The sequence below is a fragment of the Pholcus phalangioides genome, unplaced genomic scaffold, assembly GCF_987345545.1.
Source record: "Pholcus phalangioides strain wild (caught in Gottingen) unplaced genomic scaffold, Ppha-v1.0 ptg000027l_1, whole genome shotgun sequence".
Classification (NCBI taxonomy): Eukaryota; Metazoa; Arthropoda; class Arachnida; order Araneae; family Pholcidae; genus Pholcus; species Pholcus phalangioides.
The window spans coordinates 3,071,230-3,090,355 of NW_028301617.1; the positions used below are offsets into that span (position 1 = coordinate 3,071,230).

Sequence of the window (19,126 nt, forward strand, 5' to 3'; positions counted from 1 at the left end):
TATTTATTATCCCTCTGTATTATTTTTCCTGAAATCAATGGAGCATTTTGTATATTTTAGAACGTATGACTTGTCTATCTATGCCTCTGTTTTTTTTATTTAGATAACTATGTGAACCAGTTTTTTTTACCACTCCTTGCATGTTCTTCTATTTTGCAGCATTTTTGTTAAATGATATGATATATTATTTGATCGCTTGAATGTTTGATGAACATGTTTTTGTATCTTCTTAGGCATCAAAGAATCTGCTCTTCTGACATTTACTGATGTCGCAGGTTATTATTTGTCTCAGTTCTGTAAAGTGCTGCGCATGAATGTTGATAGGAGCGAAGGCATAAAAGCTATTGGATACATAGCAAGTTTTTGTTATTTTTCTTTAAATTCACTTTATTCATCATTGCTTATAAGGATCTGTTGCCTAAAATCACTTTTATTTAAAAAAATTATTAAAGTTGGGTTGAAATCCATTGAAATATCAAATGTAGAATTGTTCACATCCAAAATAGGAAGAAAGATGGTAGCACTTCTTAAACATATAACAATCATTCCTCAGAAACAAACTTGGTACAGAACACACATTCCTACATGTACCAATTTGTTAGAAGTTCCTCAGAGTAATATTTATGAAATGCATGGAGATACAATAAATGAGTATGAGGGTGGGAAATGCTTTAACCCTTTTATCAACCCATGGTTCATGACGATGCCACAGATAATTGGCAGGCCGACTTGATAATTTAATTCTTTATTTATTATTTCATTTTATTCTTTATTTCATTCTATTCTTTATTTCATTCTATTCTTTATTTCATTCTATTCTTTATTTCATTCTATTCTTTATTTCATTCTATTCTTTATTTCATTCTATTCTTTATTTCATTCTATTCTTTATTTTTCTTGATAATTTAATTTCTTGTGTTTAAGTAAAAATTAGGCCTGGCCTTCATGCTTCAAGTCACTATATATCATATAGGAAATTGTGATACCAAATATGCTAATGGTTGCCAAACAATTCAATCTATGAAAAATTTGATAATTACTTCCAAAATTGATGAATGATTAGGAAATAGAGAGCACAACTGCAAATCGCAGTAAGCAATGATGTTTTTCATGTGTAGGTGCCATATTTCAGTGAGAAAAATACAGGAAATGTGGATCTGAAAAGTAGCAATCTGTAAAGCTGCGTCTAAATCCGCCGTTCTACCAACATCTTCTAAAGCAGAAAGTCTCCCCACGAAGCTTGTGATGTTACTGAAGTCATCCATTTCATTTATAGTCATTGCATGTACTGTAAAAAAGGATCAAGATTTTGCATACGTCTGCTGCAGGTGAAATGGACGACTTCAGTCATGCCAAAACTTCACACGAAGGTGTTTTCTCTACTAGATGCCCAAACATTCAAAAACCTTTTTTCCGTCCAACCCATGCTGTTTTATAAACTGGTTTTTAAATGGTTCAGCATGGCTGGTCTGGACCCAGCTTCATTTGCATAGTGCATGGTCGAGCTCTGGGAGCTTGTGTTGGAGAGAATGTTTTGTCTTAAGTGCTGTAGTAGCTCTGATACGAAGAAAACAAAGATTGGGGGTCTAGGGTTGCTAGACGTCCATATATACGGCCCACAATGGTGTATGCAGGTTGGGATTGCATTGAATATTCATGAATTATTAAGGGACTTGGTGACCTTGCAACATTGTTTTGGAAGTTAGGGAGGGATCACACATGGCCTGAGCCCTCTAGGTTCCAGTGCCACTGAGGTGCTGTATTTAATGAACTTTGAATTAAAATTTTTCAAAAAATTAAATTTTTGAGTGATTATTTTTTATTGTACTATGATTATGTTGTCCTGTGTGGGGGGAGGAGGTACCTTCCCCCCATGGCAAAGCTGAACATTCATCACTACTGGTGAGCTTTAAGGCAATGTTGGCATATCTGCTTCTCTAAACTGCACTGCTTTTTAGGAGTCGGCTTATATATGAATACATACGGTAATTTATGTATAATGTTCACATGGATCTTTTAGAGACATTTTTTTTCTTTATAGGATGCATTAGAACAGACATTTCAAGATGTGGAGGGTTCAAGCATGTTAGATCTTGTTGATTTCTATCAGGAGAGGGTAATCACATATCACAGCCGCATGATGTTGGAATGTAAGCGCCTGATAGAAACATATAAGCAGTTGGAGCGTATTGCTAAAATTAAGTTGGATGAGTACGTTTATATTAATCTATAATTACATAATGTTATTGTTATTAATTGTTAGTGTGCATTACTTTTTTATCTCTGTGTATCGCTTTGCATTTTTTTTTTTTTTTTTTTTTTGTTATTTCAATGGTATATTTCACACTTCACTTATCTAGTGATAAATTTGATTGGAAAATCAATAAAATTATTCCTATTCTCAAATCCGGTCCCCTCCCCGACCCCATTAACTTCAGACCAATATCTATTACTTTATCTTGTTGTAAGCTATTTGAACATGCTATAGCAAAGAAAATCTAAGCCCATTTAGACTCCATTAACTTTTTCCTTCCTAACCAATACTGCTTCAGACAATCCCGTTCTACTGCATCTCAACAGTCCCTTTTCATCCATGCCCTTTCCAAAGCCATTGATAACAAGCTACAAACCAATATTATCTTCTTGGATTTTTCTAAAGCATACGATAAAGTTATTCACAATAGACTTCTCCTTAAACTTTCTAATTTTTGTCTGAATGTACAGTTGCTCAGATGGTTAGAAGCTTTCCTAAAATAATCGTTAACAGTTTGTACATTTTAATAAAGATTATGACTCAGAATTTGGCACTGTAAATTCTTGTACTCAGTGGTCCTCTCGTCTTTGTTGTTTTTAATATATATAAACGATCTCCCCGAAACCCTCAACTGTGTCACTAGATTTTTTGCTAATGACTGTGTAATTTACTGCATAATTAATAAGTCTGATCAAGAAATTCTCTAACCTAATCTTGTTTCCATCTCAGACTGGTGCTCATTTTGGCATATGCCTATCACCCTATCTCAAACAGTTTCATGAGAGCTTCTCGTAAAACTTTTCCCCTCAAATTCTCATACTCGATCAATAATGCGACCATATCCCAAGTTTCTCACAAACTTATCTCACGCTTAGCCATGCTTTATAAGATTACTCATAGTCATCTAAATTTCGATACTTCCAATATACTGACTAAGCCATCCTAGGTATCTGATAGACTTGACCACCCTAAAAAATTAAAACCTATTTTTGCCTGTACAGACTGCTTTAAATACAGTCTCTCTCCTAATACCATGGTTGAATGGAACAAGCCCCCCTGCACTATTGCTAACTTCTCCATGATCTCCAATTTCTTGTCAAATGTTAAACGCACATGTGTGTAAAAGGTTAGCTGTTAAAAGGTTAATTAATGGTTTGTGTTCGTTTTGTCTCGATAGAATGGGATACAGATCTTAACCAGTGATTTAAACTCATTTTAAGTCTGAACTCTTTTTATTGTATTTCAGACTATCTAAACAAAAAAAGATGCCAACTGGTTCAGGTCCTGAAAAAGTTTATCCTGAATTATCTGCTGTGAGGGGAATCAAGAAGTAAAATAAATAAATAAAACAATCGAATGTAATCAGTTTATATCTTAACAGCTAAGAAGTAATTCTGTTTTATAATGATTTGTGTTTGATGGTTCGTGTCAGAAAATAAAATAAGTGAAGGCATGTCTTTCAGGTATAATGTTGATTTATCTCGAGAGAACATGGAACAGTCAGATGCAGTTGATGGATCAGGTACTGCGGGTCAAGACTGTACCTCTGTAGCCAAGGGAAAAAAGAAGAGGTGAGGATTTTTGCATCTTTTTCTTTTCGGATATTTGTGATAAAAAGCAAAAATGTTTATATGAATTGCTTGCTTGGAAGTGTTTGATGATCCAGATATTTAGATTTATCGATATAAGCTCAGTCCCAATCACCTAACATAATTAAGGAAAGAACTTGTAGGTGCTACGTGTAAAGGGTGATATACAATAAAAGGGTAACTAAAATATTTTTACATAGGTTTTTTTTTTTTCCTCACACACACATCACAACATTATATAACAAAGTGTTTGTGATATTATCTGTAAGCCAGGTAAGGATCAGTTTGATTTTCATATGCCGTTAATGGAGAGAAAAGTTGTGAAACACTGATTCTTAGTAAGAAAATACTCTAATACCCATTATATATACATATCCAGAGTTTTGATCTTGTGTCTTTTTTCAAAATTAAATAAGAGAAAATATGCTTGCTTTCTTTTTGTTTTTCAAGTAAAAATCAAAAGGATTTATTACAAGGAATAGAAGGAAATAGAGATTTAGATATTGGTGACGATGATTACTTTGAGGATTTCTATTCATCGGAACTGTTTCCTGATCAACTCAGTTTGAGTATAGATGAGAACTCGTCCTCTGAATCTCAAGAAACTGGAACTAAAAGGAAAAGGTAAATGCTGCCAGTTAAAGCTTGAATAATTTTTAAAGCAATATATATTTAGTTTTTATGGACACTGCTCAATGTAGATGGGTGATTAGTAGGGCTCAGATTTTTATGACCAAAGCATCTTGAAAATATGCAAGCATTTATGACCTTATAAATTTTCCCATTATTTCATCTCTTTTTCAGTTATTGCTTCTTATCTTATTGAGTTAAAAATAAACAACAAATTCATCTATTTACCATTTTAATTAATATTCTCTCACCAGATTCAAATGAAAACTATGCCTACCTTATGCACAATAACTGTTCTTCAGTGCGCATTCTAGAATCACATTCAATTTTATGAGATATAGTTTCATGCATTGAAAAAAAAAATTTGCTATTTTATTTTCTTCTAAGAAATGTTTGAGGAAACTAACCTTGTTATGTTTTCTTGGTAAATTTTGGTAAAAATCAGATGACTGATATCTGAAGAAGGCATGGCATAAAGCAGACTCTAGTTTCTGCAATCTCATTGCTTCTAAAGCTGAATTGCAATGTTACTGCACATTAAATTCGTTTTTTGCTGGAACTTTTAACATATTTAACAAAATAACATATATAATGGTGCCATTGGTCCTTTTGAACAGAGCACAACTCTGGTCTACCATTATTGTGCAATTTACTATCGTTTTATCCACTTTCAGATGTGAGCTGTGCCAAAAGTATGTATATGTCCTAACTGATACCTAATATTCCTAACCATCTGTGTGGGTATCTGGTGCTGTGTGTGAAGTTAGTGCTGCCATCTGTATTTTGATTTCTGAGTGAAGTGTAGCGCTTGAATGTTTGTATAGTTGTAGGCAGGGCCGGGATGAGGGTCTGGTCAGGGCCGTCATTTCAACGTTTTCCAGGGGGGGGGGCGCAAAGAACATGTACTCAATGTATTTATAATTTAAAAAATATATATATTTGTATATATATATATATGCCATTTTTTAGTGTATTTTCAAAAGTCCCCGACCCCCCAAATGACGAAAATTCGTGACAAAAATTCCTTTGTTTAAACATGAGGAAAATGCATTGAACATGAATAGTCTAGGTGTCAGAGTTTAAGCTAGATAAAAAAATTCTGTTCACAAAAAAGCGAAAATGAGGAGAAAAGCTTTAGCAAAATGCTACAATGCTAATGTAATGATTGATGGTTGGATGTCTACTTGATCCATACCTCCTGTACGCATTTTTGCGGAAGTGGCTACCACTTCTTTCACATTCTAAGATTTTCTTTCGCATTTTGCGAAAAATACGACTATAGCTTAAACCCTGCTGGGTGTCCGAATGAATAACATCTTTCGGAAGTGCTTGTTCGTGTCATTCATAAACATAGTAAAAATATCCTTAGAGAACAAAATAAAGTTGCTAGTGAGAATATTTTTTTTTCAAAAAAGAAACAAGAACAAGAATTAATTGTAAGTGCAGAATATATCTCTGCAGAAAATGCCCACAGGTTAAAATTTTTAGCGATAAAATGACCAAAAAAAAATCTATTGCTTGAAAATTCCTAAAATATGACTGATTGCTCAAAAATACTAAAATATGACTGATTGCTCAAAAATGCTAAAATATGACTGATTGCTCAAAAATGCTAAAATATGACTGATTGCTCAAAAATGCTAAAATGTGAACATTGGCTCAAAAATGCCCAAAATATGACTTGTCATAAAAAAAATATAGCATGCCATAAAAATCTGAGCCCTAGTGATCAGCATTGACAAACAGTAGTAAGTTTTACTGAAATTTCAGTTTTATGGCATGAAACCTGTACATTTTTTTTCTCAGGAGAGTTAAAAGAGTCAAGTTAAAACCAGATGCCTCAAATTCAGCTGAGTCTGAGAATATGGGCTCCATTAAAGGATCCAACGTTACTCAAGTATCGGCCTCTGCTTCTGGTAAGGGCAAACAAATTACATCTGGAGCTAAAGAGTCAAAGAAAAGGTAAGTGGGATGATTAACACGGTCATTTGCCATACTCAAACTTAACACTCACCATATTTCTCAGCAACATTCTCAGTAAAATTTGCATTCCCCCACCCCCTGATACTTGTGGCACGAATCCCTTCATGCAAAAAGCCAACGTGCATTTTTTTGAGAAATTTAGACATTTCACACTTTAGTACAGGCTTTTATGTGCTTTATGCTCAAGGGAAATTGTTCTGTAAGGTCTGTTTAAAGATATCCATACAAAGTTTTCTCAATTTATGCAGAAAAAGCTAGTCTTTGACAATTTTTTCGGTTTTCTGAAAATGAGCTTTGATATGTATACGTCTTATAAATCAGCATGATTTTTGAGTAGAATAGGTCAGACTTTAAATCAATATCTTGTAGACAGATCATCCAAAGACAATGTTCAATATTTCATTGAAAATATGCAGTTCTAAAGTGTTTAGTAATAAGTTAAACCTTGATATGACGTTATCAAACGACATTATAGTGCCACAAAAATTAAGTACTAAAACTGTCTTGCCACACATTGAAAATACTTGGGACCCTTTCATGCCATCACTGTTATTTAAAGTGCCGTTCGATTTGTCTTAGGACATTCTACAAGAATGTAGTAAAATAAAAGAAAAATTTGAAAAATTGTCCAAAAAAAGAGTGAAAATTTGTTTTTCCCCCCCTCGAAATAATGTGAGATGTGACTATAATTAAAGCTAAAATATGGTCATGTGTGATCAGTGCTAAAAACAGACCAACATTGTTGTGACCAATGTTGGTGCATGACAATGGGTGCTACTCAAGGCAATTCTTGTCTAGATCTGATTTTCATGCACAACATTAGCAAGGAATGCCTAAACTACATTTCACACTTCTCATACCATCATCTGGTGTTCAACACAGTGGTGAAATGACTGTCTGGGCTGCCACGCGAGACACTGCCATCTCCCAACCTAGGTGACCGATAGCTGCGGCATTTTAATTATTTATTGTGATGAAAGTGCATTGAAAAACCATCCTTCCTTGATCATTTCATATATTCATAAAAATAAAATTAGTCATTTGAAGCTCTCATCTGTGGTTATCTTATTTCTGATTTTTTCCTGTGGATAGCATTCTGATTGAAAGGTAAGTGTTTAACAATTGTAATTTTTTATTTGTTTTCTGTTAGAAATACATTTACAGTTTGAAAGAATAAAAAGTAAGTGAAGAAAATATCCCTTCCTCAGTAAAATTAAAGTACAGCATCAACAGAAGTTCCCACGACTGAAAAAAAAAGCCTAATATACAGGGTAGTACAGAAAGTACCTAGGCCAAATTTTACTGGTGAACCGCTGATCTTAGAAGCATACTTTCAATTAGAAAAAAGTATCCAAAACAACATGTAGAACATGGTTAACGTCATTCATATTGAATGTGGTTGCATAGTTATAAAAATACAAAAACCTACTTTTTATACGGACGTCCTGTTCTCTAGAAAGTTCAATAAGAAAGTTGCTGCCCTGTCCAGATCTACCAACCTTCCAGATTTTGAAACATTTACAGGGCTTCCAGATTATGAATTCATATTGCCGGGTTTCAATTATTGTCATCAACATGAAAAGAATAAAAATTATAAAAAAAAAATAAAGAAAAGAAACAAGCACACCATACACATTGAGTTTGATGTTTTCCGCTGCCACTTTTTTTTTGGCAGCGACCCTCCTCTCCCACCTTTTGCATGAAAAAGCACTTGCGACATTGCATCACCTGAACTCTATGCATGGTTCCCTGTATGAACTGTGGTCTATGAATGTAAACAAACATGGCGGGCTGTTCATGTTGAAGTTTTTTTAATATATGTGTGTGTGTTGATCGTTAGACAGCTGGTTGATAATTCAATAGATATCACTATGCCGGTCATATATCATAAGGAAAATGGTGTAAATCTCGATATACTAGGAAAATATGGTACATCACCAGTTGTGCAGGCAAAATTCCAAATTTGCTAAAAAATTTCCAATAAGGGGTAAATTGGAGGGGGGGGGGGGAGGCCTTCTGTAAATCTCAATTATTTGAAGTTATTTCACGAAAAATGATAAATTTGCAACATAAATGTCCATTAAACATTAGAAACTGAAGGAAACATCTTTGATACAAAAAAGGATATTGCTTTAGAATAATCGGATACTAGAGCCCGGATTATACACGAATGTATATGTGCATTTGCATATTTTGGCCTTTTTTAGCATTATGCATATAAATGCATAAAATCGAAGAATTTTTAGAATAAGTGCATATTTTTGAAGGTTTATTTGAGCTCATTCTATTTTTTTTTATAATTTATCAAATAAATATTACTCATAATATTTTCATAACATCAGTTCCCCCCCCCCCTCCCCCGAAGGTGGGATTTAGTGGATTAATAGATATTTGTAAAGTATTTTACGAATATTAATCGTTTTATTGAAAGCTTATTTCTAGAGATATGTCAAAATGGTAAATTGTTTTTAGAAATAGTATTAGAATTTTTTTTACTGGTATTTTTGTTACGTTGTAACAGAGTTGGTCAGCTGAAGTTGGTTTTCTGTAGTTCCCAACTTCAAGGCGCGAATGCGAGCCGAACTCCCAGTTAAGAGTCTCGCCACAGAGAGCAACAGACCTACAACGATACAATTATTCAAGCAATACACTTCCCCTCATAGTAAAAAACTGATGGCACATGTCAGCACTACGCATAACAATCATTACACAGAAACAGATTTCACATTAGGTCTACAACATATACATGCACAGCTTCCAGCATAGCCCAGGTCTTTGACTTAAGAACATCATGGATCCCCGAGCCATTTTTTGGAGGCCCTACCTACTACTGCTACACCACACATGCACCCCCCCCCCCCCCGCGGAACCCCCAACGAATCGGTACATGCGGGAATGTGCGTGTACGTATAGTGAAACCTGACGTGAAGTTTTTTGTTTCTCTGTAATGCTTGTTATGTGTAGTGCTGCCACCAGTTTTTCTAACTATGAGTGAAGTGTTATGATTGAATGATTTATCGTTGTAGGACTGTTGCTCTCTGCGGCTAGACTTTTCAACGGGGAGATCGGCTCGCATTTGCGCCTTGAAGTTGGGAACCACAGAAAACCAACTTCAGCCGACCACCACTGTGGGGTTCGAACCCGGATCTTCGCATCGCGAGTCCGTCACTATAACCACTCGACCACCACAGCTGCAAGATGTAGAATAGAAAGATGACACTACGAAATAGAACATAGAGGAGGATAGGAATAGAGATGACAAATAGGAATAGAGATGACACTACGAAACACTAAGAAATAGAAAAGATGTGTTTTTTTTTAAATGTATCTGCTTTTTTTTTTTGCATGGTGAATTGCGTGTTGCCTATTTTTGTGCATATTTTAGAATTTTTAACATTTTTAGTGCTTATTCTAAGGTGGGTTTATCGAATATTTTGGCATTTTCAGTGCATATTTTGGCATTTTTAAGTGCATATTTGCATAATTTTAGAGTATATTTCGCAACATTTTTAGTGCATATAATCCGGGGTCTAGTAATTAATAACAAAAATATGGAAATATAACATAAAATATGGTCACCTTATGTGTTAGGGGTCATTCAAGTATTACATCAGCATCGGGGGGGGGGGTTTGGATTTGCTGACTTTTGATGACCGGGGGGGGGGGAGGGGTTTAAAGGTTGCTTACGTCATCAACCACCCCTTTCTGAAAATATGAAATATTCTAAGTTGCTGATGAAATTTTGCTGACGGTGGGGGAGAAAGGAGGTCAAAAATGGCTGAAAATCTGCTTATGTAATACTTGAATGGCCCCTTACTTCTCATTTCAGTTCTTATTATGGCTGTAAAAAATTTGGCATGCATAAGTGGTTTGACAGATTTTTAAGTAGATTCCAGGATTTTTACCGTGAGGGTTTCAGGTCTGTCTGTCTCTTCTCAGGCCAAAAAAAAAAAAAAAAAATTTCAAGTGCAATAGATGCAGTCAAACTTCTCTACTTCGAAACTCACAGGACTGAAAAATTTTAAGATAAAGATTTTTCAAGAAATATAGTTTTTTTTGCATAGAAAAGAAAAACAACAAAAATGGCAAAAATTTCGATTGAGGATAAACTGAAAAAGGCTATACTACATAAACCCAAAAGCATCCTGCCATTAAAAAATTGGAGTGAAGTTGAAGTTGGGAAACAGCAGCATAAAAGAGGGAAAGAAGCGTTTTGCATTAGTTTATGTTGTTCTGTCCCACCTTTTCCCCAATTTTTGAATTCAAATATCTCAATGAATATTGCACTTAAAAAATTTGGATTTTTTTAAAGCTTCTTTAATAACATGAATGATGTATTTGAGTTTTACAAGCTATTTGGATACTTTTTATAATTGGAAGTATGCCTTCAGGATTAGTGATTTGCTAGTAAAACGTGTCCTAGGGACTTTCCTTACTACCCTGTATACAGGGTGTTCTAAAATTGAACCAACAAACTCAGAGAGCTGTTAGTAGACATCAAGAGGAACAAAAATTACAATGGAACATAGTGTCGCAAACCACTTTGAGAGGGTGGAAATCGCGAAAACGCATGCAGGTTTCGACGTCAAGCTGGAACGACAAAGAAGTAAAATAATAACTATAAAAAGATTTATTTGACTAATTATTACAAGAGTTGAAAGTAGCAGCTGCTGACTTCATTGCACAGTCTACAATGACGTAAAAATTCCTGGATGCGCATGCTCGAAGATACCAGGTATGCTTTTATACAGCCGATACTTGTGCAGCAGTTAGTTGTCCGTTTCAATGAGCATCGTCTGTATAAAAGCATACCTGGTATACTTGAGCGCGTCCTGGAATTGTTTTTACATCGTTCTAGAATGTGCAATGATGTCAGCGATCGCCACTTTCAACAACTCTTGTAATAATTAATCAAATAAATCTTTTTATAGTTATTGTACTTTTTGTCATTCCAGTGTGACGTTGAAACCTGCATGCGTTTTCTGCAATTTTCACCCTCTAAACGTGGTTTGCGACACCATGTTCTATTGCAATTTTTGTTCCTCTTGATGTCTACTAACAGCCCTCCGAGTTTGTTGATCTATCAACAGAACACCAATACAATATAGTGAATTGCCTGTTGCATGGCAAAATGTGTGCTAGCATTTTTCAGTCACACATGCTTTGCAGCTTAAAAAGACTTCATTGCTGCACATGAAAGCAACACAGAGAAGTGCATTTCCAAGAAAGTAACTTTTTATCAGTTAAAAATAAAATTTAAAGGAATTTAAGAAAGACTTTTTTCCCCTCAGAATTCTGAAAATTATCCTTTTCAGGGTAAGTCAAAAGACCCTGAAAAAGGTCACATATGATTTGCAACTTCCTGAAAAAGAAACTGAAGAATCTTCAAATGATGAATCATCTCCTAAAAAATTTCCTGCTATTGTAGGAAGGCAGAAAGGGTAAGTTACAACTGATTTTTTCCTTGTTTTCTGTCTGGTGCTAAACGTCATACCTGGCACCAGATTGGTTTGAACACTAGTATTCTAATTTGGCACAATTGAGTTACACACTAGTGAGTAGGCAAAATTACAAAACCATATAGAATTGGCTTCAATCTGTGCATCTGGATTGAAACACCTTAATTTACATAGCAAAAAAAGTGGGAAGTTTATTGTAAGTAAAAAATTTCTTATTGGCACGGAAGTCTGCGTGAAAGTTAAAACAGAGTTTCAATTACCCTAATTTCCTGTGTAACAATCTACTGATGTCAGTATCACCACTTTGAGAAAAAAAAGTCATTTCACACTCTTGTATAACCTATATACTCATGTATAAGCTGTTTTTTGTCCCAAAATGTGTTCCTATATGGGAGGGGGGTGGGTTTGAGCTTATATATGGGCCAGTTTTTGAGGAGAAAAACTGCTTCATGACCATTGTTTTTAGGGGCCTGAAGTAGTGGGAAGTTCAGTTTATACACAAGTATATACAGTTAATAAAAATCCCTGCTTTAGGTTTACCACATGAATGTAAGATTTTTTTATTCACTTCAGTCATTTTTTTTTAATGAAACAAAGATCAAATGAAAAGGTTAGTCCTGTCTGAGCATCAAGGTAAAGGGATTACGGTTTCGGTCATAAGAAGTCATCTCCAATCTTTTTTCCCTATTTTGTAAATGCAACAAAAGTACTTCTTTCAGCAGCTCTAAAAGTGATGAAAATATTTTTTTCCTCTATTTGATGCATAAAATCTGTCAAGTAAGGTGTTGAGTCATGCTATGTGTGTTTCTTCTGTAAAAAAAAGTATATTGATATTTGACACGATGTTACTCTCCACTTGTTAATGCAAGATATACAGAATACAAGACATCTTCGCAACATCAGGTTTTCTCTGTATATCTTGCATATTGATATTATTCCAATTCGAATTTCGAAAGCTGTTTTTTCTTTAATCTCAGGATTTTGAAAAGTGGGGCAACTGTATCTCGTGGTCTATTGATTGAAAAAATTTCTGATTCTTTACTTGCAAAGAAAAAGAAGTGAGTTTTTTTTGCCTCAATGCATTTTCATTTCCTCTCATTACAGTAAAAATTAAGATTATGGTATTACTCAGTTTAAGAGTAGTTTGCAAGATGAGCTGTAATTTAAAAAAAAATATCAACAGATTTTACTTGAAAAATTAGCTATTTCTTGCAATGTAAGTAATAAGCATATCAAAGACTCCTAGATGAGCAGTAGAACTTTACTTATTCATCTTCTATGCCAAGTGTTATATGATCACAACTAAAAAACACAGACAGCTCACCTTCTCTCACTGCAGGCAAAGTCTTCTCAACAAGTTAGCCTCCTCAAAGAGGGACTGAAGCATTTTTTGGGCCTGTTTTCTGTTATTTTAACACCACACCAAATTGAAAAATATATTGTATGTATTAATAAAACTCTTCACAATAGTTTAAGGCTGAAAAGTTAGAAAAATCAACTGGGGGTCCTTGTGTTTGATTTGGGCCCATTCGTCAAGATCTCACTGTCTACGGGAGTGGCATTCAAATGATAGAAACATTTGTAACATAAATGTCCATTTAAAATTCAAGGAAGCATCTTTGATACAAAAAAATATATTGCTTTAGAATAGTCGGATAGTAATTAATGACAAAAAAATATGGAAATATCCCATAAAATATGGGTAATACGGTCACCTTATGTATTACTTCCCATTTCAGTTTTTATGATGGCTGTAAAAGAATTTTGCATGTATAAGTGGTTTGACAGATTTTTAAGTAGATTACAGGATTTTCATAAGGATGTTACAGGATTTTTACCATGAAGGTTGGCAGGTCTGTCTGTCTGTCTCTTCTGAGGCAAGGAAAAAAAAATGTTTCTAGTGCAGTATATTCACAGAGATACAGTCAAACCTCTCTATCTCGAAACTTACAGGACTGAAGGAAACAGTTATTTTCCGGATATTATGCTGAGCTGAGCTCAGAAAGAAAAGTCATCACGTCTCCGCCGGGACTTGCATGCTTGCCCGGTATGCAAGAGGGCCTGGGTTCGTGTCCCGGCGGAGACGTGATGACTTTTCTTTCCGAGCTCACCTCAGCATAATATCCGGAAAATAACTGTTTCCTTGATATCTCTGGCTGAGAAAAAAGCCATCTATATCTTACAGGACTGAATATTGCAATGTTATTGCATTTAGAAATGTGAATTTTTTTTTTTTTGGTCTTGGGTGATATAGGGCAAGAACTTTCTAATTGGATTTTTGAGCTCAGGGTGTCTGTATAAAAAGTTGGTTTTTGTATTTTAATAACCATACAACCCCTTGCAACATGAATGACGTATCTGAGTTCTACAGGCTATTTGGATACTTTTTATAATCGGAAGTATGCCTCCAGGATATTAAGTGGTTTGCTAGTAAAATGTGTCCTAGAGACTTTTTCCTTATTACCCTGTATACAGGGTGTTCAAAAATTGCAATGGAACATAGTGCCGCAAACTATGTTGAGAGAGTGAAAATTGCGAAAAACGCATGCAGGTTTCGACATCATGGTAGAATGATAAGAACGACAATAACTGCAAAAAGATTTATCTGATTAATTATTAATCAGAGAGTTGTTGGAAGTTGCAGTCGCTGATGTCGTTGCATAGTCTAAAACAATGTAAAAGTGATTCCTGGAGGCACATGCTCGAAGATACTAGGTATGCTTTTATACAGACGATGCTCATTGAAACAGACAACTACACAAGTATCGTCTGTATAAAAGCATACCTGGTATCTTCAAGGGCTTCTGGGAATTTTTACGTCCTTGTAGACTGTGCAATGACATCAGCATCTGCCACTTCGAGCAAATCTTGTAATAATTAATCAAATAAATCTTTTTATAGTTATTGTTGTACTTTTTGTCGTTCCAGCATGATGTCGAAACCTGCATGCATTTTTCGTGATTTTCACCCTCTCAATGTGGTTTGCTACTCCATGTTCCATTGCAATTTTTGTTCCTCTTGATGTCTACTAACAGCCCTCCGAGTTTGTCGGTCTAGTAACAGAACACCCTGTATACAATATAGTGAATTGCCTGTTGCATGGCAAAATGTGTGTATTAGCATTTTTCAGTCACGCATGCTTTGCGGCTTGAAAATACTTTATTGCTACACATCAAAGCAACGCAGAGAAGTGCATTTCGAAGGAAGTAACTTTTTATCATTTAAAAATAAAATTTAAAGGAATTTAAGAAAGACTTTTTTTCCCTTCTTCGAATTCTGAAAATTATCCTTTTCAGGGTAAGTCAAAAGACGCTGAAAAAGGTCACATTTGATGTGACACTTCCTGAGAAAGAAACTGAAGAATCTGCAAATGAAGAATCATCTCCCAAAAAATCTCCTGCTACTTTAGGAAGGCAGAAAGGGTAAGTCACAACTGATTTTTCTTTGTCTTCTCTCTGGTGCTAAACGTCATACCTGGCACCAGATTGGTTTGAACACTAGTATGCTAATTTGACACAACTGAGTAGGCAAAAATACAAAATCATGCATCTTGTGCATCTTGACTGAAACGCCTTAATTTACGTAGCAAAAAAAGTGGGAAGTTTATTGTAAGTAAAAATTTCTTATTGTCACGGAAGTCTGCGTGGAAGTTAAAACTGAGTTTCAATTACACTAATTTCCTGTATAACAATCCACCTATGTCATGTATGTATGTAAAGAATGTATGCATTTGTATGTATTATTAAAACTCTTCACAATAGTTTAAGGCTGAAAAGTTAAAAAAATCAACTGAGAGTCCTTGTTTGATTTTGGCCCATTCGTTATGATGTCACTGTTTGCGGAAGTGGTATTCAAACTCAAGCCTAAGAAAGACTGTCTCACCCTCTTGTTGTCTGTTAATGTAAGCAGTGATTTCAAAGTGAAGCCCTTTTTCTTGTGTATCATTCCGGAAATACTCGAGCCATATATAACTAAGTAAGTAAAAATACAATAATTCAAAATGGGTTATTCTCACGAAATTAGACAGAAAAAAAAAAAATTAATAAAAAGTTATGAAAAAAAAGTCAACCAAAAAATTCAAAAAAAAATTATTGAGGACACTTCTTTATCTGCTAATAAATGCAATATAGTCAGCAATGAACTTTGTTAAAAAGTCGCAGGTGAAAAAAAAAGAATTAAAATGTAACCATGTTAAGAGATTGGCAAATTCGTTGAGACCTGTTTCTGCACTTAATTTGATATGAATGCTTGACTATCGCGATATATGCTGATGATAAAATCTTCCAAGTTGTAAATAATACAGATGACGCTGAGGCGCTACAAAATTCTGTCAAACAACTCAGTTCATGGTGTAACACCAATAAGTTAAATCTAAATATTGCCAAGTGCAAATATTTGTCTTTCAGTAAGAAGCATAGTCCCATCCTGTACAATTACAATATTTATGGTCAAACGCTCGAAAGAGTGGAGTACATGAAGGACTTAGGTGTCACTTTTGATAAAACACTCAATTTCAACCAGCATATTAATAACATTGTTTCAAAAGCATCAAGGAATGTCAGTTTCATAATCCGCAACAGCAAATTTTTTCAAAATACAGAAACCTTGCTGCGACTTTACAATTCTTATGTAAGATCAGTTCTAGAATATTGTTCCGTAATCTAGAATCCGTATTACTTGTACAATAACATGAGGATTGAACGCACACAAAATAGGCTTTTACGCTTTGTTTACTTCAAGAAGTTTCAAATTTTTGATATTCAAATTCCTACAGACATACTCAGATCTACTTTTCACTATGAATCACTCGAAGTCTGCGGTCAGAATGCATTGATCACCTTTTTTGTGAAAATTCTCACTTCGACTTGGATGTACCGGACATTTCAGCACAAATCAGTTCTCACTGTAATAGCATAAATCTTTTTAACCGAAATCTCTTGTATGTCCCACCATACTGAACAAACGTGTTGAAAAATTCTCAACTTTTCCGCTTCCTCAGGTGTGGAAGTTCTCATGTGCTTTTATGACATTTTTTTTCTCCTTTTTTTAAACACATGTATTATATTTATTCGCGTTATTATTTGTATTATTTTTTGCCTTTCTGTATTGCAACGTGCTGTTTATGTTTATTTTTTACTCTTTTCTACACTCCACTGCAATTGGGCATATGCCTGTTGTGGGAGTTATATATAAATAAATAAATATTCCATCTATTTTGGTAGAACATTTTCAACTTGGACAAGCATTGATACTCTGAACAATTTTTTTGTCAATTGTATTTTGATTTCTTTTTTCTTGCTCCCTTTTCCATCAATTTTATGGGGACAACAGATGTCTAATACATCTGTGTTTTGCTACAGCAAGAGTTGCATTCTCAAAGCAAATTCTTTAGATGAAACACAACTGCAGCTTGATGTTGCAACCAAGAAATTTTGATTTTTTTAACCTTTTTTGCACCTTAACTCTTGATCAAAACCTTCTTTCTGGTTTCCTAATGCCAGGAGAAAGACATTTTTACATGTTTTGCCACACTGATCAAAAACTAAACATGTTGAAACATGTGCTTTTCAGAAATAATAGATGTCTCTGAACTGAAATATGTGGTAAAGTTAAAATTTTCAATTATATATTTCTCACAAAAAAATAGCCAGGAGAAGGACATTTAATAAAATAATTCATCTCTATTTTCTTGAATAAACCTTATTTATGTATTCATTTAAAAGGAGGTTTCTAGTGATGGCTACATTCTTCTTAACCATCTCACAATACAAAATTTGATAAATGACAACTGGTGTTGCTGGATATGCATTTGTTTGTTTTGCAACCAACAGTTTCCAAATGTCACAAATGGGAAAAAGAAAAAGAGGAAAATTTTCATTTGGCTATAAACTATCTAAAATAAACTATCTAAAAGGAATATGTTTAGGATAGAATGTTTTAGGACAGGAAGTTTTATCATTTTGAAAATTGGGCTGGGACAGCCATGAGAAAGACATCACATTTTCTTAACAAATGAAAATTTATTCGAGCAAATTTTGAAAATTTATTGATGAAAAAATTTAACACAATGTGGCAACTTTTCACAAACTGGAATATTAAAGTGCCAGAAGAAAAAAGTTCAGTGTGAAATATATTTAGTATGAACTGCTGGGGACACAATTTAAGCCAATTTCACCCAAATATAATCAACCCGCATTTTTACTTTGAAACAAATCGTGGATGGCATGAGGAGAACAGTTGTGAAACAAATCATTTGAGTTTCCACATATTTCTGAATATTGTTTCTTTCCATTATTTCTGAGGAAGTTTGATATACAAGCGCAATTCACTGAACGAATTGTGCTCTTAAACCAAAGTTTCTTTGTATTCACTGTATTTAAAGCTTCATGTAAAACATTATTATTATTATTGTGTGTGATTATTTGTGTAAATGTGATGCATCTTATATATAAATGTGAAAGTATGTATGTTCTTTATACAAATCTACAGTTTTAGACCGATCGTCGCCAGATTTTGCATATATACCAAACAGGACCGGGATTGAACCATAGGCTACTTTAAAAGTTCGTCAGAGTTCAGCAAATGCCCGAAATGGGCAAAAAACTGTCAGGCAGCAATGGTTTTGGGGCCTCAACAATCACTTTCGGAATGTTTACTTTGGTTACCGTAGTTTCCAACAATGCGTTTCAGACGGGAATATATGCCTTTACAATGGTTTGTCACACCTTTAATTCTGTTATTATAACAGTTTATTCCTTTATAACGGTTTGTAACTTTTCCAATCCTACCAGTAATTGAAGAAAACCCGGGAAGAGCGCCGGGTATTTCTGCTAGCCTATATACAGGGTATCCTATAAGTGCTAATGCGGCCTATATCTCATCAACCGCCCATTGTATAGGTATAGTTTCAATTTAAAAAATGCTTAAAAGCTGTTTGAATAATATTCACTGCACAAGCTGGACGTATGACGTCGCTGACAAAACTGGGAATAAAAATGTTCAACGCCAACTGATGAACTCAATGCTTGCTTCAAATCATCAGCACTCCGGCACGAAGTTAAAAAATTATCATTATCCACCAACATGCGAGTTCAACTGCAAAATGACTCAGCACTGCTATCATTTTCACATCAGTTGACCAACCAGTAGACCCAAGCACTGCACCGATTACGTTCCCAAATGGATTTTGCCAGTTGTTAAACTCAGTTCAA

General features: G+C 34.6%; 1 protein-coding gene across 15 annotated transcripts in view; it reads left to right on the forward strand.

Moving 5' to 3' along the window:
• Positions 1-19,126, forward strand: part of LOC149068077 (uncharacterized) — a 42,059-nt gene that overhangs the window by 12,794 nt on the left and 10,139 nt on the right. For 2 of the 15 annotated variants that reach the window (XM_089251508.1, XM_089251506.1), the window contains exons 6-15: positions 234-355; positions 2,042-2,211; positions 3,501-3,584; positions 3,718-3,825; positions 4,294-4,467; positions 6,280-6,435; positions 7,549-7,563; positions 11,772-11,897; positions 12,893-12,973; positions 15,212-15,337. In XM_089251508.1, the coding sequence (XP_089107634.1) occupies positions 234-355; positions 2,042-2,211; positions 3,501-3,584; positions 3,718-3,825; positions 4,294-4,467; positions 6,280-6,435; positions 7,549-7,563; positions 11,772-11,897; positions 12,893-12,973; positions 15,212-15,337 (1,162 nt within the window). The remainder of the gene's footprint in view (positions 1-233; positions 356-2,041; positions 2,212-3,500; positions 3,585-3,717; positions 3,826-4,293; positions 4,468-6,279; positions 6,436-7,548; positions 7,564-11,771; positions 11,898-12,892; positions 12,974-15,211; positions 15,338-19,126) is intronic. The other 13 variants (XM_089251509.1, XM_089251507.1, XM_089251514.1 and 10 more) reach the window with 9 other exon arrangements.